Raw genomic sequence first — 21,759 nt, 5'->3', positions numbered from 1 at the left:
TCAGATTTCGAGCATTTTTTTCATGTATCCATTAGCCACTTCATATCTTTGGAGAAATGCCTATTCGGATCCTTTGTTCACTTTTTAAAACTGGATTGTGTCTTTTTATTATTAAAGTAAGACGGGAAGCCACTGGGGCAGAGGAGTGACATGATCTGATTTACATTTTACAGGCTCAAGTTGACTGCTGTGTTCAGACTAGTCTGAAGGAGAAAATAGGCAAAAAGCAGGAAACTAGCAGTGAGAAGGTTAGCGCAGTAACACAAGCAAAATAGGATAGTGTCCTCAAACCACAGTGGTAGCAGTGGTAGTCTGAGAAATGTTTTGATTCTGGATACATTTTGGAGCTAGAAGTGACAAGATTTCCTGATGGATTGCATGGGGGATGTGCAAAGATAAGTTCTGAAACACTTCCAAGTCCTTTGTTCTGAGGAACAGAACCAGAGAGTCAGTAGTTTGATTTTGGACATGCTGAGTTTGAGATGCCTATTAGGCATCCAAGTGGAGAGATTATGTTGGCAGTTGGATATATAACTCGGGGGTTTAGAGAAGTCTGGGATGGAGATAAAATGTGTATCAGCTGCCTACAAAAGGTTATTTAAAGCCACAAGACAGCATGAGATCACCAAGTCAGTGAGTATAGATACAGAGGATAGGTTTTTGTTGAATAAATGAAGTTTATTCCTTAATGCATTATGTATATATAATATAGATCTATATATATTTCTATTAATTAAACTTCCAACTAAATTTGTGGAAAGTGTATTAATCCTGCAGTTTCTCATGCTATTCATTTGTCCTCAAAAATGTTTTATGTGACACCTTGCATTCAATCTCTCACTAATGTGTTTTAGGGTGCTAACTTCAAACAGCCTGTGTATCTGCCCCCAACCTTCAACTTCCCCTTACTGATAAGCTATAGAAAAAGAAGAGATAGGGGCACCTGGGTGGCTCAGTCAGTTAAGCATCTGCCTTTGGCTCAGGTCAGATCCCAGGGGATTGAGCCCTCCACATCAGGCTCTCTGCTCAGCAGGAAGTATGCTTTCCCCTCTGCCCCTCTCACTCAGCTCGTGCTCTGTCAAATAAATAAATAAAATCTTAAAAGAAGAGATAAATGCTAATATAGAATGTGGTGATAAAATGTGTTTCTCAACTGCAGAAACATAAGTGTATTTATGTTTTAAATTATTAAGTAAAATAATTATCCACCTAAGATTGAAGTGATGGTTTAGAGTTATACTGATAAGAAAATGAAGGCACACTTTTGATTTAATAATCTCTAATAATTAATTTGAAAGTGTGTGAAACAGCTGTAATTAACCAGTTTTGACTATGAGATCATCAACAATAGAGATACTATGCAGATTTCAAGTGTGGTCTTTTCCATATGTGTGATCTCAAGATTAGGACCACTTCGTCTAAGTGCCCAATACTGAACATAATTGTTTCAAAATGGTCATTTATTAATTTTGCACTATGCCTGGTGACTACAAGGTATTAAATGTTAGAACTGGAATTCACTTTCTACAAAGTTACACTTCGTAAAAAAATATGAGGGAAGTTCTGAAATTTAAATTCTCCAGCAACTTTGGTTCTCTTTTTCTTTTCTTAAGATTTTATCTATTCATGAGAGACATAGAGAGGCAGAGACATAGGCAGAGGGAGAAGTAGGCTCCCTGCAGGGATCATGCTGCAGAACTCGATCCCAGGATCCCAGGACCACAACCTGAGCCAAAGGCAGACACACTCAACTGCTGAGCCACCCAGGCAACCCCAACTTTAGTTCTTTAAAACAAACAAACAAACAACCCAGACATTTGTTTTCTACTTCTTTCTGCAAAAACTGATACCCTCAGTGGAAATCTGTAAAGAGCCACTGTAGGAAGCAGAAAGGAGAAAATAACTTTCCAATTATAATGACTGGACGAGACATTTTTTATTCGCATTTGACTGACAAAAAACAAAGAGGGAAGTTTGTTGTTTTAAATCTCAAAACAGGAGATGCTGTTTAAATACCAGGTGCATGATTTCTCAGACACATTCGTTCTCAGCCTCAGAGGAGGAACCTTGATGCATCCAGTGTACTTTCTAAATGAAAATGCATATGTAAAAACCCTTGGAACAGAGAAGTTTCCTTGGGAACTGTTCTTTCTTACGGGCATTTTATGGTTATGTTGATATTATTAAATTTCTACTAAAACTTTACACTTACTCAGACAACACAAAGAAATAACTAGCTCAGGCTCTTTGTAATCTAGCGGCCTAAATCCACGTGAAAGACATCAGATCTTTCCCAAATGTTTCAAGCATAAGGAGAACATATTATTCTTTAAGTAGGATTTTACAGCAGCTCATTCTTTTCTATAGTGCACAAAAACTCTTTAGAGTATGTACAGCAATTTTTTTAAAGAGTTGACTTTTCTCTCTTTTCCAATACAGGAATTACTGATTATTAACCAGGTCCAGCCACCCACCCCCACCCACAGGAGTGTTAGCCTCAGCAAAGCTCTAATTAGCAACTGGATCCCTTCCAGAATGCACATATCCATGTCCTGCTTCTCTTTTATCACAGTAAGTGTTGGCTCAAAACTAGTCACGTTCACATTAAGATTATCCAAACAAAAAGACTAGGAAAATTAATCTGCCCAAATTAAACACTTTAATAACACACAAGAAGAGTGTTTGTTAAAGTATAAGTGACAAGTTTTATTGAAAAAGTAATCATCCTTATCATACATACATAATTCATTCTAAAGCACTCTTAGAGATCCTTCACATCATGTTCGGGGTACCACTGACTGTTCTGGTAGCATGGCCACTTACAAAACAGATTATAATTCATGAGCTATTATGCACTGGGATTTTTGCAAATAAGGGACTTCATGAGGCAGATTGGGGGAAAAAAATTAAAACACACAACCTATATCCACTTACAAAAATAACAGTTCCCCATTGTGGACTAATTACTCTGCTTGGAAAATGCTAGTACCCTCATAAAAATCTGGTTAAATTATGGTGCAAAATTGGACTTTTCTGCAAAAGGGGCTCATTTCTGTGACATCTAAGCATTTCCCTGGGAGCATAAGAAATGTTATTAATTTAATGAAACATTTTAGCCTCTTGAGTCTTCGTCAGGGGAATAGCTCAGAGGTAAAAATTTCTTGAGGACTGTAAGGAGAATCTGTGGGTCTGTAAGTGGAGGAAAAGAAACCACCATGAAAAAGTACAACCAGTTGAGAACTCACCCAGAGGAAGGGATCAGAGATGAGAGGGTTGCCCCTAACCCAAATATTATTATTCTTCTATAAACTGCCGGAATGCTTTTTCCACTTCACTTTGAAACACTGCCATTTTCTGTGAATAAGCCACTGGGTTCCCAGGCACTACCTTGTGAAAATGCAGCTGCAGCTCAGCTTGGGAACTGCCGATGCTGTGGGCACTGGTAAGAGTTCTAGGGGAGGGGCACCTGGGTGGCTCAGCAGTTGGGCGGTTGCCTTTGGCTCAGGGAGTGATCCTGGAGTCCCCGAATTGAGTCCCACATTGGGCTCCCCACAGGGAGCCTGCTTCTCCCTCTGCCTATGTCTCTGCCTCTCTCTCTCTCTGTCGCTCATTAATAAATAATAAAATAAAATAAAAATAAAATAAAATAAAATAAAATAAAATAAAATAAAATAAAATAAAATAAAATAAAAAAGAGTTCCAGTGGAATGGGGAGATGATCACAAGTCAGCCTTTCTTTCTGGGGAGGAGTCTGACCAGCAACGCACCCCGTATCAGCGACACTAAGAAAACTGACTGGGTAGGAGCAGGGAGGTGGGTAATCTGGGCTTAAGAGGAACCCAGGAAGTGAGGCAGGCTGGAAGGATGGTCCCACATCAGGAGAGGAGACCAAAAAAACTCAGGAATGTACCTGGACCCCAAGGGCGTTAGGGGATGGGAAGTGCTGCAAAAATTGAATAAAGATCTTTGTTCTTAGGAAAAGAGGTAGAGATTTACTTTCCTTTCTCCACCTTGTTCGTGCTACCCTGTTTCTAAAACCGGAAACTCAGGCAGGTTTCCTGAGCATTGTAAATCCACTACATCTCAGAAGGCTTGGCCTGGGATCACCAATCTCCCATATTCTGTGGCGAAGTGTTTCAAAGCCCACCTATAAGTCAGTTGTTTGGAGTATGATAGAGAATCCCTGCATAAGATGACTTATTTACTCATAAGAGCAATTCATTATGTGTATTCTCAGTTTTAGAATGTAATCAATGTGCTCTGCATCTCTGCATCTGACCAAAATATTTTCTAAGGTATACAGGGGAAAAAAAATGAACCTTTTATAAAGGAAAAAAACAAATTCCAACACTTGTGTCATCAAAAGGAAACTTTTGTACGTTCATACACAGCACTGCTTCCTGCTGACACTTACTACTCAGTTGACAGTTAACCACTAAGAATAAATGTTCGTTTTCAGACAAAGAGCAAATTCAACAATATATCACTTCAACCAACCCTTCTATTATTAGGGAATAGTTACAAATATTCTCTATGCAAGTACTTTATATCATTTTGGAAATACAATCAGAGGCAATGCTTTAAGGCTACATATTAAGGCTACCTGGTTTTCTGAAATATGTATAAGTAACAAAGATACTTTTGCAAAAGAGGAGTATAAATTAAATGCTATTTCCATGTTAGGAAAAGAAATACTATTACAAGCCAACTAGACATTCACATGGTATCTTAAAATTTATTGCTATTACTATATAAGGCCGGATAGATTATTGCTCAAACTGCCCTTTTTGAATGCCAAGAAATTCTCACTTTTTATCTTTTAAGCAAGGCTACATCAGAATAAAGACTTTTGAAATTAAACTTTCTTTTGTGTTAAAAGAGAAATTTATTACAATAAAATAAGTGCAAGTGTTATTAAAAATGCTGGTTAAAATTATAAAGTGTCTATATAATTTTTCTAGTATAAATATCAGAAACAAAATCAATAATTCTGTATGTACATAGGTCTTTGAAAACATAAAATCATGCACAAGGACAAAATATAACTGCACGTTGTCCTTTTAGTTATCACTGTTCTCTTCTCCTGGTCCCGGATCATTCCAGAATATGAAAACATATGCCAGTTCCTCAGATTCCAAACTTCACAATTTCAGTGTTTTGATGTCATTACAGTCTCACCAAGTGGTTCTAGTTCCCATATTTCCCTTTCTCAATAGATCTTGGGACAAGAAGTTGAGCTAGAAAAATTGATTACAGGACCCAGCATGACACGTATTCCCAATGGTTCATTTAAAAGTGGCTTAAGGTGTTTTATATATACATAGAAAAAGACCTACAAGGCATGAAGGACAGTAAGTACATCAACATGTAGATAAAGTTAAGCAGCTCGCCCTCTGCCTCCTACCTTGGAAAAGCCAGAGCCGTGAGGAAGTAAGGGCAACACAGAACTGCAAGGAGTGTGTGTGTTTGGTGGGGTGGAGATGGAGAGCATCACAGAGAAGGAGCTGGGGAGAAGTGTTTGATTATAAAGGGAAATTAAGCAGTTATTATCTATCCTCTCTTGCCCACCATGCTAGAGCAGGGGCTGCTTCCAGCCTGGCCTCCCTCTGTGCACCCCAGGGGGGCTCTGGGGTGATTCTGCTCCCCCAGCACTATGCACACAGCCGCTGCCTCTCAGACAGTATGAAAACACAGTGCCTCCCTACTGAGAACAATTCCACAATGTGAGGAACAAGATTATAGATTTGGGCATTTCACAAACACCAAAGGGCCTCTGAACTAGGCATCAACACAAAGGCAGGTGAATCCATTTTTACAAATGAGCAGCTCATACCCAGAGAGGTTAAGTGGGTGAGCCAAAGGGAAGACAGGGACGCTAGATGTGATGCTCATTCCTCTATGACAGCACTTATCAAACTTTAATGTGCATATAATTATTCACTTGGGGTCTCATCCAAAATGCACTAGGTCCATGGTGGGGCCTCTGAGTCTGTACCTACTGGCCGGTGAGGTGGGTGCTGTGCAGACCACACTTTGCACGCCAAGGATCTACAACACAAAGAGGGAGCCACATCTGTCTCTCTGGGCCACAAGTACGCCTTGGAAGTCCTGGGCAGAATGGACACTTGCTCCAGTGTTATCTGCCTACCCAAGCGCATCCCCCGGCAAAGGGTACACGGCGTAAGTGAGCAGCTGTCTACAAGACCATGTTAGTATCCGAGAGCACCAAGACCCTATGAACAGCCAACAAATAACATAATTCAGCTTGAGGAAATGGAAAGGTCTATTTGCTGGAAATAAAACTTTTTCTCATGCAGTCCTTACAGTGAACATGATAAAGGTATAAAAAAAAAAACAGCGTATGATATTTCATAGTAAAAGGCCACATGCACACACAAGTACATATAGTATGACTTCTAAGAAATAAAATGCATTTTATCAGAATAAAGTGCTACCACTGCTCCCAGCTAAAATCATCTCCTCTTCCAAATACAAGGAAAAAACCTTGAATTGTAAGGAAAATGACTGCATTGCCTGCCAGCACAAGGCCACAGGCTCCCCATTTGATCTGAAACACAAAAAAAAAGGATTAAATCTTTACTTTCTTCATATTGTACTCTTTGAAAATCTCTGTTATTTTCTGCATTAGAGTCATGCAATGAAATATTACATAAAACTGCTAAAAGGCTTAATAATATAACAGGCAGGAGACAGTGAACTATTCAGTAATTAGCCTAATTACTTCGTGATGCTAGATAATTAAGTCTGTATCATCCTTATCATTTTCCCCATTAGACGTATTTCTCAACTTGTTTTCAGTAGATGATGATTGCCTTAAGTAAAATACAAGCAGCCAGAATATAAAGGGTCCAATTATAATATTGGGTACTAAAAGTTCTATACACATTGCCTTCTTTCAGGAGAATAGGAATTGAAGAGTTATGGATTGGTCTGTTTCTTTTTAAAGCTTTAAATAATAATCTGCATACAAATGAAAACGGCTTTCCAGCTTGGCAGATCCTTCTACAGGGGCAGAGTAGGGGATGAGAGTACCCTCTAGTGGGCATTTTTTGTTTTAACTTAACCAGTAAAAAGAGAACATCAATGAAAGTTTCTTCATGTGGGACGCCTGGGTGGCTCAGCGGCTAGGCATCTGCCTTTGGCTCAGGGTGTGATCCCGGGGTCTGGGATTGATTACATTGGGCTTCCTGCGGGGAGCCTGCTTCTCCCTCTGCCTATGTCTCTGACTCTCTCTGTGTGTCTCTCATGAAAAAATAAAATCTTTAAAAAAAAGTTTCTTCATGAAACATGATGCATAAAACAAAAATCCTTACAGTCAAACATAAGAAGTACTAGTGTAAGGCACAAGAAGAATAAGGTCATGATGATTTTGCATTCAAAAACCTTCAAATGTTTCTCAAATTATCTAGACAGAGTTCAAGCTGGCATGGCATTCAAGAGCCTGCCCAACTGGGCTTCATCAACCTTTCTAGCCTCCATCTCAACCATATCCTTTTGGCTCCACACATTGAAATACCACATACTGCATTTTCACACTTGAGTGCCATTCCATATAACAGTCTTCCCTACTTTAATCAAAACCTTATTTATCCTTAGGGGCCTACATCAAATGCCAGTTGGAATGTCTTTCTTCCTGGTGCTCCTATGGTGTTGTAATCATGTTTCAATTATCACACATAATACATTTATAGTGTACTTACCCATCAGGCTAGTTTCTGTGCTCTCTGGAACAGAGAAAGTATCTGGCTCTTATTCCTGGTATCTTACAAATAGCAGATGTTCCAAAGATTCAATGCCACAAGTAAGATATCCAATGCCCCAAATAAGAGTTTCATGAAACTGAAACAGTATGTAGTTAGGGGGAATAAAAGCAAGTAGTATGAAAGACAGTGAACAACAAAGAAGTGAATAAACTATACCCATGATATGTGTTTTGGAAACAAAAAGAAAAATTTTATATTAGATGTGAAGATGGCATCTTATTCATTGTATTTCTATTGGCCCATGTAGTTGTTCCTCAAAATACGCCCACTGTATTGGGTTGAAAATTGTGTCCATGATCCTATTTGCAGGAGAAGAATCTGATGTGATGTTTACTTTGGAACCAAAAGAGAATTACTACCATAGTCTCCATGGATCGCTCTAGGAGGCAAGGATTTAAGCACAATTCCAGAAAATAGCTTAAAGTTGAAAAAGCAAGAAATCACATGGTCTGGCTAAAAGTTATAAGAGAGACAAAGAAAGCATTCTGAAAACATGGCCAAGACACCGATGGGGAGATCTAAAATGGAAAAGAGGAACTAAAAACACACTTGGATTTGAGTATCAAGCCTAAGCAATGGAAATGAAATTGACGTTCTGGACACAGGCCTTTGAAGAACACTCAGCAACAACGAGGCAAAACAATAGAAAACAAAACTTACCACAGACACACGGGCAAGAATAACAGGAAATCCAAAGGCAGAAACAACAATTCCAGTAGTGAAAAAATATGCCAGCTCCCGACAGGCACTACTTGTTGCGTCAGAGTCATATGTTGCTCTTTTGGCAATGAAATGGGGAATGGGAGAGATGGCGTGAAATATCAGGACAAACAGGGGCCAGTAAACGCTGTCAGGTGGACCCAGAAGAAACCCAAAAAGAAAAGTTATGGTTACATTTATGGTTACATTTTAAAGACACACTGCATTTCGAAGTCAGAATTATCTTTGATGTCTAGGTCAAAGTCATTAATTTAATTGTCAATATTCGTACATGAGATGATTTATACCAGGGACCAATAAGATGTAATGATTATAAGCTACTAGTCCATTAATATGTAGATAGTTTACATCGTGTTACAAAAAACAACTACAAGATGTGTAATCTAGAATCTTTACTGTTTTCTGTTATTACTGAGCTATAATTTCTTAAAGACAAGCTTAGTCATCTTTGTTTTCCTTACAGAACACCGTACAGTGCCTTGCACATGCTAATTCAATAGAGATCTTTTGAGTGTATGCATGTTGGAAACCCTTTGATGGCTTAGAAAAACCCAGATTCTTTGCTCTGGCCTACAAAGCCGTATATGATCTGTCAGCATCTTATTTTGTGCCATCTTCTCTTCATTCATTTTGTGCCATCTTCTCTTCATTCACTCAGTCAGTAGCCATACCAGCCTTTTTTCTATTCTTTAAACACTCCCGAGCTCATCCCTGTCTTAAGGCCTCTGCACTAGCCATGCCCTCTGCTTGGAATGCACCATTCCCCCTCTTCTCATTGACTGGCTCTTTCTTAAGTAATCTAAACTGAGAAGTCTCCTTCTAAAAGTGGCTTTCCCTGACCATTCAATTTCATTTATTTATTTATGTTTTTTTTTTAATTTTTATTTATTTATGATAGTCACAGAGAGAGAGAGAGGCAGAGACACAGGCAGAGGGAGAAGCAGGCTCCATGCACCGGGAGCCCGATGTGGGATTCGATCCCGGGTCTCCAGGATCGCGCCCTGGGCCAAAGGCAGGCGCCAAACCGCTGCGCCACCCAGGGATCCCTATTTATTTATGTTTTAACTGAAATATAGTTCACACATAACATTACATTAGTTTTCAGGTGTACAACACAGTGATTCAACAACTCTTTACAAAATGCTATGTTCAAAAGTGTAGCTATCATATATGTCCAAATACATTGCAATTATGATGCCATTGACTACATTCCCTGTGCTATGTGTTTCAACCCCGTGACTTACTCATTCCATACCTGGAAGCCTGAATCTCTCACTGCCCTTTACCCATTTTGCACATCCCTCCATCTCCCAACCCAGCCATCAATTTGGCCTCTTCAAAAAATGGTAACTGAATAGTTACATGCAAATGAATGAAACTGGACCACTTTCTTACATCATGTATAAAAATAAACTCAAAATGGATTACAAACCTAAAAGGGAGACCTGAAACCATAAAACTCCTAGAAGAAAACACAGGCAATATCTGACATCAGCCTTAGGAACATTTTCCTAGATATGTCTCCTCAGGCAAGGGAAACAAAAGCAAAATTAAACTACTGGGATTACAGTAAGATAAAAAGCTTTTGCACAGTGAAGGAAACCATTAATAAAATGAAAAGGCAACCTACTGAATGGGAGAAGGTATTTTCAAGTAGTATATCCAGTAAGATATTAATATCCCAAATATACAAGGAACTTCTACAACTCAACACCAAGAAACCCCCCAAATAACCCAATTTTAAAAAGGCAGAGGGGGACGCCTGGGTGGCTTAGTGGTTAAACATCTACCTTCGGCTCAGGTCATGATCCTGGAGTCCCAGGATCGAGTCCCACATCGAGCTCCCTGCATGGAGCCTGCTTCTCCCTCTGCCTATGTCTCTGCCTCTCTCTCTGTGTGTGTCTCGCATGAATAAATAAATAAAATCTTAAAAAAAATAGAAATAAAAAAGGCTGAGGACCTGAAGAGATATTTTTCCAAAGAAGAAATACAGATGGCCAACAGACACATGAAAAGATGCTCAACAACACTCAACATCAGGGAAACACAAACCAAAACCACAGTGAGATATTATCTCACACCTGTCAGAATGGCTACTATCAAAAAGGCACGATACAACAAGTGTTGGCAAGGATGTGGAGAAAAGGGAACCCCTGCACACTGTTGGTGTGAATGCAAATTGGTGTAACCACTGTGGAAAATGGTATGGACATTCCTCAAAAAAAATTAGAGTTACCGTATGATCCAGTAATTCCACTACTGGGTATTTACCTAAAGAAAACAAAAACCCCCACTAATTTGAAAAAGATATATGCATACCTATGTTCACGGCAGCATTATTTACAATAGCCAGGATATGGAATATGGAAATAACTCGAGTCTATCAAGATGGAGGGACAAAGAATATATGTGTATATGTGTGTGTGTGTGTGTGTATACACATACATACACATTAGTGTGTATATATATATATATATATATACATACATACACATTAGAATATTACTCAGCCATAAAAAAGAATGAGATCTTACATTTGTGACAACATGGATGGACATAGAGGCTATCACACTAAGTGAAATACAACTGACCACCTATTTTAAATACTTCAAGTTATCCTTAAGCACATCACTCTCTTAGCTTTTTTTACACAACACTTATCCCTATTTGATATTTCCTTGTTATGAGAACAAGAATCTAATCTGTCTTAATCAATTACCATTTATCTCCATGGCCTAGAATGAGGTATTCCATTGATACTTACTGAATTAACGGAATGAATTTTACGAATGGAAGTCATAAAAATAAAGATGCTTACTAGCAAAAATTTTAGATAACCTTTATTATAAGACGTAACAATACTGTAATGCAAATTTTAATGTTTTACATTTATTAAAAATTGCCATCTGCTTTTCAATTACATTTTCTCTATAACTACTTCAAAAATATTTATCTTTATCAGGTAGTTATTATGCTTCATTTCTTGAGGGAGGAAAAAAGCATAGTCTCTACTCATTTTTATATATCCACATCACAGTAATATATATCACCACAACACAGATCCACCCTGATAGCCAGCACCATTAAGCAGAAGTTGTGGCAAAGCTATAATGTGATGAAAGTTTATTTCAGTCACAGATCTAGGAGTGCAAAACGGTAATAACCAAAAAGCAAGTACAGAAAAGGCCCTTCATCAAGAGGACTCAGGATGCAAACACTGAATTCTAACTCCTAATTTCAAACTATAGGGATTGTTGTGTGTTTCAAAAATCACCCAATCCTGGTGAAGGGACTTTTAGAGATTCTCTATTTCGAAGTCTTTATTTTACCACTGAGGAAACAGAGATACAGAGAGGGGAAGAGGTCTGGAATAGATCCAGCTATGACCGACATGCCCACAGCCAGGAGCTCTAAATTCTTCCTAAAATACAGTGAGAGTTGTCTGTAAAGCAATCTAGGAGGGGCATCTGGGTGGCCCAGCAGTTGAGGGTCTGCCTTTGACTCAGGTCATGAGTCCAGGGTTCTGGGATCGAGTCCTGCATTGAGCTCCACACAGGGAGCCTGCTTCTCCCTCTGCCTATGTCTCTGCCTCTCTGTGTGTCTCTCATGAATAAATAAAATCTTTAAAAAGCAAAAACAAAAAATCTAGGAGACTACATTTCCATTCACAATAAGCCACCAATATTCAACTACAAGAACCGCTAATAGAGAAGCAACCGTGCTTATACACAAAATTTAAATATTAGATATATACTATTTGGAAAACATGTAGGCCAGAGATTGGCAAGCTTTTCCTGCAAAGACCAAATAGTAAATACTTAAGACCTTGCAAGCCACAAGTTCTCTGTCTCAACTACTCTGTCCCAGTAGTATAAAAGTAGCCAAAGATAGTATCTAAATGAGCATGGCTGTGTTCCTATAAAGCGTTAACTACAAAAACATGCATCAGGGTATGTTTGGCCTGTGTGCCAGTATGTTGACTCCTAATGAAGATGATAATCCTCGATCACCATTGTTATGACATAAAACTAATTTCTTTGTTGTAGTAGTAATGGCTCATTTGTCTGGTTTTTTTTTGGGGGGGGGGAGGGGTTGTTCTTTTTAACCTTATAGAGACCACAGAGAATTATAACACCTGGATTCAGAGTTGGTTACAGAAAAATGGTCGAGATTCAGAACATGAGTCCAATTTGAACATGAATCACTTAAAGCTGTGTGATTTGGGTTAAGTCTTTAACCTCTCTGGGCTCTGGGTCCCCAGCTAGAAATGAGGATAGCTTATACCCTTAATGCTAGACTCCCGTAACAGCTGCAAAAGCTCCGGACAAATATATCAGTATTGCTTATAACTGCAGGGCTCCCTCTTGTGTTTAGACAATTTCTGTGATAGCTGGCTGGGACTGGGATGAGGACTTAAACTCATCAATGTCTTAACGACTGGCTCCAGTTGGTCTAAGTTAGTTCCATCATCTTCCGTGCAGTAAGTTGCTCTAGCCAATCACCTGGAAGCATCCCGGAACCTTTTCCCCTTGCTGAACCCTGACGTCAGTTAACAAAACCTATTAGTTCTGCCACCAGGATTTCTTTCCTTCCTTTCTACTGCTCTTGCCACAGCCCTACATTTTGCTTGATTTATGATGGTAGTGCCCTACTACTCACCCTGACTATACTCTCAGTACCTTGCTACCACACTAACATTCTGGCCAGACTGACCTGAAAACCTAAACCCCTTCACCCTCTAAACCTATTTTCTTTTTTTTTTAATTAATTTATTTTTTTAAATTTTTATTTATTTATGATAGTCACAGAGAGAGAGAGAGAGGCAGAGACACAGGCAGAGGGAGAAGCAGGCTCCATGCACCGGGAGCCCGACGTGGGATTCGATCCTGGGTCTCCAGGATCGTGCCCTGGGCCAAAGGCAGGTGCTAAACCGCTGCACCACCCAGGGATCCCTAAACCTATTTTCAAGCTATTTCTCCAGCTCCTATTGCCTGAAGTATAAAATCTCATCTCCTTTACAAGGCATACAGTGCCCTAAGGATGAACTCTACATCCTTGACCAACCCTTCTTCTGCCCATCCCAGCTACCCTCTATGCCCCACCATAATGAACCCCGAGTGGTTTCCTGAACAGTCCATATACTTTCATGTATGTGAGCCTCAGCATATGACCTTCCTACTGCCCGAAGTCCTCTTTCCCCAGTTAATTATATGTCCTGCTTCCTCTTCTTCTTTACGTTTCTGCTCACACGTCACCCTCTCAGAAAGGCCTGCCCTGATCACCCTCTCCCAGACCTCTGGGCCCTTTATCTTTCATAACATTTCTACCACTGATAGAATTTTTTTTTATATTTGTTTATTGTCTGTACTCCCCACGCTGAAATACACACTCTAAGAGAGCAGGACCTTGGTTCTCAGATTCCTTAATTCTCATAATGGTGGCTGGCATGCAGTAGGCACTCCACCAACAGCTGCCAAATAAATCTTTTTGAAGGTTCCTACTGCCTGGAATGTCCTTCCTTAATCAGCCCCACAAACCCTAATAGAGGCACCATGTCTCAGCTTAAAGAGCACTGCTTCTCTGCAGCCCTTCGTGACTCTTCCAGAGAGACTCAAACCTGCCTTCTCAAAGCTCTCGGTGTACTGTACCCTTGACTCCACTGCAGCTCTCATCCTCCGGACTGGACCGTCACCTGCCTACCTCTCAGGTATAACTAGAACCATAAGCTCTTTGAGGACAGGACTGTGTCTTCATTCTTGTATCCCCAGTGGGTCCAGAGTAGGTGCTCAGTAGATGCTTATTAAACGAATACATCAAGTTTACAAAAAGCTTTTCTCTGCACAAATCCAACTGACCTGTGAAGGCATCTGGACTTCACTAACTCATTGGTGAAAGCTCAGTGCTACACTGAACAAACTTGCTAACACCCAAACTAATGGTGACAAAGGCACAAAAAATGAGAATAGTTGTTTTTGAGATAACTTACCCATAATCCTCTAAGGCACATCCCAGCATGAGGAAAGTCAGCCCAATAGCCCCACTGAAGGATAATGCCACAAGAGCTGTGAAAAACAAAAACCCAGAATTAAAGGTCCCAGATCAATGGTGGCCTGAGGCTTGGAGGAGGAGGGGAGGAATGGGGAGTTCCTCCTAATGGGTATGGAGTTTTTCTCCTTCAGGGAATAAAATGTTCTGGCATTAACTAGTAGTGACGGTTGCACAACCTTGTGAATATATTAAAAACCACAGATTTTTTGCACTTTAAAAGGGCTAGTTTGGGGACCCCTGGGTGGCTCAGTGGTTGAGTGTCTGCCTTTGGCTCAGGTCGTGATCTCGGGGTCCTGAGATCAAGTCCCGCACAGGGAGCCTGCTTCTCCCTCTGCCTGTGTCTCTCATGAATAAATAAATAAAATCTTAAAAAAAATAATAAAAAGGTTAGTTTTATGGTACATGATTTTTTAAAAAAAGATTCTATTTATTTAATTGACAACGAGAGAGCAAGTGAGCGCACGAGCAGGGGAAAGGGGCATAGGGAGAGGGAGAAGCAGGTTCCTTACTGAGCATGGAGTTTGGATGATGCAGAGATTCGACCCAGGACCCTGGGATCATGACCTGAGTCAAAGGCAGACACTTAACCACTTAACCGACTGAGCCACCCAGGCACCCCTGGTATGTGATTTGTATCTCAATAAAAACATTCAGTTAAAGAAAAGATCCCCAATTTAAGCAAATATAGTGATTTACTTATTAGCTGATGTCACATTTGACTGGCAAATGACTAGCTATGTCCACCACTTTAAAACCATTAGGTGAGAACAGTCTCAAGCATTCCCCAACCCCTAATATATGAGTTCCATCTATTCATCACAAGACACTAGCCAGCCTGTCCGCACAACTCCAGTGGAGAGAATTCACTACTGCCTGAGGCAGATCGTTTTCTTCTGACAGTATCCAAATGCTGGAAATTCTCTTTAAATTGTATCCCAAACTGCCTCACTGTAATATATATACCTTTTGATCATTTTGCCTCAATACTTCAAGTATTTGAAGACTGCTTTCATGTCTTCATAGAAAATGATTCCCAACTACTATCCACTGAATAAAATATTTATTCCCTGCCTCTGTTCAACACTAATCTCCGAGGGGGTAGGAATGCATTTGTTCTTGTAATGCTGTTGAGTGGGAGACAAAGATTCAGGGCTGTTAAAAAAGCTCTGAGCTCTGAGTCACCAACAGGGGTTCAAATCTTTTTTTTTTTTTTTTAAAGATTTTATTTATTCATGAGAGACACAGAGAGGGGCAGAGACACAGAGGGAGAAGCAGGCTCCTCGCAGGGAGCCGATATGGGACTTGAATCCAGGACGGGGATCACGCCCTGAGCCAAAGGCAGATGCTCAACTGCTGAGCCACCCAGGCGTCCCCAGGGGTTCAAATCTTAACACTGCCACCAAGTGGTTGTGTGACCTTGGAGAGAAATTGAACCTCTTTCAATCTGATTTCTCACCTGTGAAATGGGAATAACAGTGCCACCTTCTCATGGAGCTTATGGGAAGTAAAGGAGATAATCTATGTGAAGTGTTTAGCAAAAGGAGGTGCTCCATACATAAATCTTGCCTGATGAAGGTATCTGCTCATTTTAGCAAAGTTCTTTGCTCAAGGTATAAACCCAAAGCACAGGACACAATTTAGCCAAATTTTCTTCTCAAAAAATCCATAATGTTCAAAATTATTCACTAACTTAATTAACGTTTTGATTATTTCCTTTTACTTTAAGAGATTTGAGGAGACTGCTTTATAGGAAGATGCTAAGGTGCTTGCTAAAAACATCTGCAAGTATACAGACATTAGGGGGCAAGGAAGGACCATCAATTTTAATTTTTATATTTTTCCATGTGGTACATGTCACTTTCTAAAGAAACACTTACAAAAGTAACTTTGCACACACTGTTTCACTACATATGGTCATTCCCCAGTTGGCGTTGTCCCTGCGCCGTGCCTCACCATCCATATCACTCCCTCCTGCTGGAGACCTTTCAGAGCTAGGAACCGTAGTATCTTCTTTCTGTTTTGTGATACTGATCTCTCAAAGGTCACAAATGTACCTCCAGTTGATTCTTTTTTAATTTTTTAGGAAATCACATCCTCCGCTATCTTTTAAAGTTGGAGCTAACCAAGAATTCACCTTCATTTCTTTCCACTGTACACTTCTGCTGACACATTGCATTCAACCCCAAATTCCCTGGTACCACAAGGGCCCAGCCACATCTGATGCCGCAAGCCCAGAACAGGTCCTAAGAACCAGGCCTGTGCATCCTACTCCACTCTGCGCTTCTCTGCCTGGGTAGCCAACAAGGACCTCGAATGCAACCTGTAAAACGGAAACATTTATCCTCTCCTTCCAAACACACTCTCTCCCCTTTAAGTTCCATCTTGAAAGAACAACCAACACTATCGTCACACTCAATCTTCAATCTTCGAGAAAAATCAGCAAGGCAAAGTGACTCCTCCCAGATGTCACTCAAACCTACTGCTATAGGCTGAATGAGTGTGTCCCCTCCCCAGATTCATGTTAAACCCTACTGGCAATGTGACAGTCTGTAAAGCTTCTGGGAGTGATTAGGTCATGAAGGCAGGGCCCTCCTGGATGGGATCAGGGCCCTCATCAATGGGACCCCAGAGCTCCCTTGCCCTCTGCCACGTGAGGGCACAGTGAGAAGACGATGGCTATCTATGAATCAGGAAGCAGACATTCATCAGCCCCTGAATCTGCTGGCATCTCTATCTTGCACTTTCCAGGATCCAGGGAATCCCTAAAGGACTGAGATGACCACCCTCTTCTCTTGAACCCTGCGCTACTGCCCTGGTGCTGGCCCTCACCATCTCACACCTGCCTCCAACCGTGACCCTTCCAATCCACATAGCAGACAGTGATCTCTCAAATAAACGAAGCTGGTGTCACCCCTTCACAGCTGCTTCCACAGCCTATCAGTGTTTTGGGAACATGAAACGAAGCTGGTGTCACCCCTTCACAGCTGCTTCCACAGCCTATCAGTGTTTTGGGAACATGTTCTCTCCACTCGGAAAAAACTCTGTCCTTGCTCCATCCTCAGTAAGGCTTTACCTGACTGATCTTTTTAGATTTGATGCAATGCAAAATCGCCTCTTTTGTGAAAGCAGTCCTTTTTCTCCCAGGAGCAAGGTTAAGGAATTCCATTTGTGTTAGTTTCCTGGGGCTGCTGTTAACAGTGTACTATACCGTGGACCCTTTAGAACCACTAAAGTTTATTTTCTCACAGTTCTGGAGGCTTGACATCACTAATCAAGGTGTGGGCAGGGCCATGCTTCCTCTGAAGGCTCTAAGGCAAGGATCTTTCCTTGCTTTTTCCTAACTCCTGGTGGTCACTGGCAGTCTTTGGTGCTTCTTGGCTTCTACCTGCATCATTCCAATTTTGGCCTCTCTTTCCCTATGGTATTGTCCCTATAGCCCCCCATGCAAATTTCCTTTTTTTATAATGACGCCAGTCATAGCATTAGGGCACGCTCTAATGCAGTATCATCTTAACTTGATAACATCTGCCAGACCCTCTTCCCAAATCAGGTCACATTCACAGGTAGTGGGGACTTAGAACTTGATCATTAATCTCTTGAGGGATTCAATTCAATCCACAACACCATCTCTCTGCTGCTCTTGTTATCTAAGCACACCTTGAAGACTTCAACAGTAATATAATTATTTCCAGTTCTGTCACCCCAAAGTTGCTTTTATCTTTTTATCCCAAGCCACAGGCATACAGTAGTCCCTCAATAAAAGGGGAACTATCTGTAAAACAGTTCCCCTTTCCTTTAGTCCTTTGCCATTTCATAGTCTATTTTCCTTTTTACCACATCATGATTTCTAACACATTCACACATAACCTTATTATTATTTGATAGTTTTTGGGGGCATGCCTAAACAGCACAGTCCAGTGCTGAGATACTACACGTCATCTGTTTTCTGCACCGGCTTCAGAGGGACATGCTACACACTGGACACATGCAGCACAATGTCCAAGTAAATCGTATTTACTAAACCGATATAAAAGTCAGCCATAAATAATGATAAAATGTGTCTGCGGCTAACAGCTCACATACATAAATTTCTGAGTGCACGCACATGCATGCAAATACAGTCTATACATGTTTAGAGCAGATGCTGATTAACTGGGAAGATTCTTGGGTACAAATTCCAAAGAGGACAGTAATTCCAAGGTAGGAACAAGTTATACTACTCTAACCAAACATTAGAGATATAACGGTTTCCCACCAGAATAACAGGAACCTTCCAATAGGGGGGGAGGAACTCTCCCGCCGCTGCCATCTCCCCTTTCTCCAAAGGCGAGCAAGTCAGGGAACTGGTGTTCTCGGCATCCCCTTGCTGAACTGCCCCAGTCAAAAACACACACGGTACAAACACTCCTCCTTGTCTGTCCACAGATAAACGCTAAAGTAGCGATAACACTGCACCTCTTGCACCTCTTCTACACCCCACAACTACGAGAAATACAGCATTCCTGCGGCCTTTCCGTCGCCTGCAGTCAACTCTGCTCAACTGGAAAAAAGATCAGAACCGGGAGGATTAAGAGCCCGAGGCCGAGGCCGAGGAGACTCGAGACAATGGCTGCTCCGGAGGAAATGGGAAACTGCAGAGCTACAGGAAGGAGGAGGAGAGGCGTCAGGGTGGACACGTCAGGAAGTGGAAAGAGACCCAGGCGGTCTGAAACTCGGCAGGGCTGGGGGCGGGGGCCGCTCCGAGGAACTGAGGAGCCGGGAGGTGATGCTCCGGGGTGGCCCGGCGTCCCGGGGAGGCACTGCTCGCGGCCCCGCCTGGACGGCCCCCGACAGCCGCGCTAGGGCGTGAGAACCTGCGGGTCCACCCGCACCCCGCGGGCGAGGGGAGACGCGGGAGCGCCGCGGGCCGGGGGAAGCCGGTCCCCGCCCACGCGCTCAGGCGCGGCTCCAGGCTTGGCCCGGGACGGAGGCTCACCCCACCGCAGGAGCCGCGAGCTGGGGGCCACCCATATACCTTTAACACCCGCCATGTCTCCCGAGCTGGGGCCGCGGCTGCTTCCGGCTTCCTGCCACGGCCCGGCGGCCGCCCAGACCCGGCCCAGACCCGGCCCAGCACCGCAGCGCCGGGCCCGGGCCCGCCCCTCCACGCAGCCCCGCCCCCGCCGGTCCCGATCCTCCCAGCTCGGTCAACCAGAGCCCCGCCCCAATCCGCCCCGCCCCCCGAAACCCCGCCCCCGCCGGTCCCGATCCTCCCAGCTCGGTCAACCAGAGCCCCGCCCCGCCCCCCGAAACCCCGCCCCCTCCAGTCCCGATCCCCCCCCTGCCCCCCGGAGCTCCGCCCCCGTCAGTCCCGGGCCCCCCCGCCCCCGCCGGTCCCGATCCTCCCAGCTCTGCCAACCAGAGCCCCGCCCCGCCCTCGGAGCCCCGCCCCCGGAGCCCCGCCCCCGGAGCTCCGCCCCCGCCGATCCCGGGCCCGCCCCGCCCTCCCGAGCCCCGCCCTCTCCAGACCCGATCCTCCCCGCCCCGCCACCCGGAGCCCCGCCCCTCCTAGTCCAAGACCCTCCACGCAGAGCCCCGCCCCTGCCAGACGCGTGGGTTCCGAGTTCCCTCCAACCTTGCACAGACCCGCCGCTGGGGTCTCGATCCCCGCCTCGCCACTCAGAGCCCCGCCCTGCTGGTCCCCGGCCGCCTCTCCTCCTCGGCTCAGAGCGGGATCCCTGCGGGTCCCAAGCTCACTCCCACCACGCAGAGCCCCGCCCGGGCCACGCAAAGCCCCGCCCAGCTCGTCCATACACCGCCTCCAGCTTGCAGGGCTCCGCCCCACCCTGTGATCCCGGTGGGGGCTTGGCCTGGGCACCCACCCACTCTCAGCGTGTGAACCGACCTTGCCCCCAGAGGCCCCTCCTTCTAGATCCTGAGCCCTACGCTTAATCCCCAAACCTGCCCCACGCTCAATCCTTCAATCCGTCGGTTGGGGCCTCTGCTCCTCCCTGTCCCCTGGGTGCGCAGGCCACGACACTCCAGCGCAGCCAACCCTGTACGGGTCCAGCGCCACCGAGCCCCAGCTTTGCGGTAAGCTTTCAGGAACCCTAAATATGTATTAGTCTTACACCTTAGGGCCTCAAAGTCTGCAGGTAACCAAAGCCAATTCAAACGTCAGGGGGCCATTTGGTACTTACCTTTCCTCACAGGAATAGAGTATTGTCTTTTTTTTTTTTTTTTAGAGTATTATCTTAGTGGGGCCAATCTGAAAGAGACCTTAAGAGCCATTTGATCCAAGTGCTTTATTTTACCTTTATTTACCTGAGCCTTAAAGAGGCTCAGAAAAGATAGGACTTGCCAGCTTTTTGGAGGTTGGATTACAGGTCACTTATGCCTCATTGTAGCTGAGAACTACTGCCCCTTTTCTATTGCTTTTTCTTATATTTCAAAGGGACGGAAAGACAAAGGGGTTCCCCTGGCTGCCTGAGAAGTACAAATTCTCACCACCACCACCTTTCAGGATCCCCGTTCACTTTATTTTCTCAAAACTGTACAATGAGTGTATTATTGTCTCAATACATGCTTACCTGTGAATTTATTTTTCTAGCGCCTTCCGTTTCTCCTCAGAGATGGAGGTACACTTGTTAAAAACATTGTGTTGCGAATACTTGGCTCACTGTAGACCCTTGAAGATCCAGAATTACACTGTGCTCTGCTTTGTAGCCTGCAATCTACTCCAGATCGTTGAGAGCGTCTTTTTCCCTCTTTTCTGTATCATATCCTTCCTAATACCTGTTAAAGCATTCAGGGGGAACCGCCTATCAGCCATACACTGGAAGCCTGTCCTTTTTGGCTCCTTTACCATACTGCCAAACTGCTCTCATTAGAAAGTTTAGACTTTCCCCCCTTAATTGATGAGGATTTTCTATAGGGTCAAATCTCCCCATTTCCCTATTTCTAGGCACCCAGCAAGTGTCTGAAAAGCCGCATATAAAGGTTTGCTGGAGCCTTCCAAGTCAGCCTGAGGAAAGGCCCACACAAGGGAAGTGATTTTGGAGGAAAGTGACATTACTTCAGAGGTGCAACTTGATTTGAGCAGGCTTAGCTTTAAGAAACTGGAAGGGAATAAGAAGCAAATAGATGAGATGCTGCTCAAGTGCAATGTCTGGAATCAGAAAAATGCAGAGACAGTATTTATCTCTAAATTCGGTTCCTGGACCTAATT

General features: G+C 43.0%; 1 protein-coding gene across 3 annotated transcripts; it reads right to left on the bottom strand.

Annotated features, from left to right (window-relative positions):
• Positions 1-4,719: 4,719 nt before the first annotated feature.
• LEPROT (leptin receptor overlapping transcript) lies at positions 4,720-20,185 on the bottom strand. 3 transcript variants are annotated; one of them, XM_055304966.1, is made up of 4 exons: positions 20,167-20,185; positions 14,491-14,566; positions 8,445-8,631; positions 4,720-6,568 (listed from the first exon to the last, which is right to left on the bottom strand). In XM_055304966.1, the coding sequence occupies exons 2-4, from the start codon at positions 14,517-14,519 to the stop codon at positions 6,452-6,454; spliced, it is 333 nt and encodes a 110-aa protein (XP_055160941.1). In that variant the 5' UTR covers positions 14,520-14,566; positions 20,167-20,185; the 3' UTR covers positions 4,720-6,451. The 3 variants fall into 3 exon arrangements, with proteins under 3 accessions (XP_055160941.1, XP_055160939.1, XP_055160940.1); XM_055304964.1 differs by lacking the exon at positions 20,167-20,185 and adding an exon at positions 19,567-19,679; XM_055304965.1 differs by lacking the exon at positions 20,167-20,185 and adding an exon at positions 19,112-19,274.
• Between the last annotated feature and the right edge of the window lie 1,574 nt (positions 20,186-21,759).

The sequence above is a fragment of the Nyctereutes procyonoides genome, unplaced genomic scaffold (genome assembly GCF_905146905.1).
Source record: "Nyctereutes procyonoides isolate TBG_1078 unplaced genomic scaffold, NYPRO_anot_genome, whole genome shotgun sequence".
Lineage (NCBI taxonomy): Eukaryota > Metazoa > Chordata > Mammalia > Carnivora > Canidae > Nyctereutes > Nyctereutes procyonoides.
Note: the sequence above shows the minus strand (reverse complement) of the source record. Positions and strands in the feature narration are given on the sequence as shown.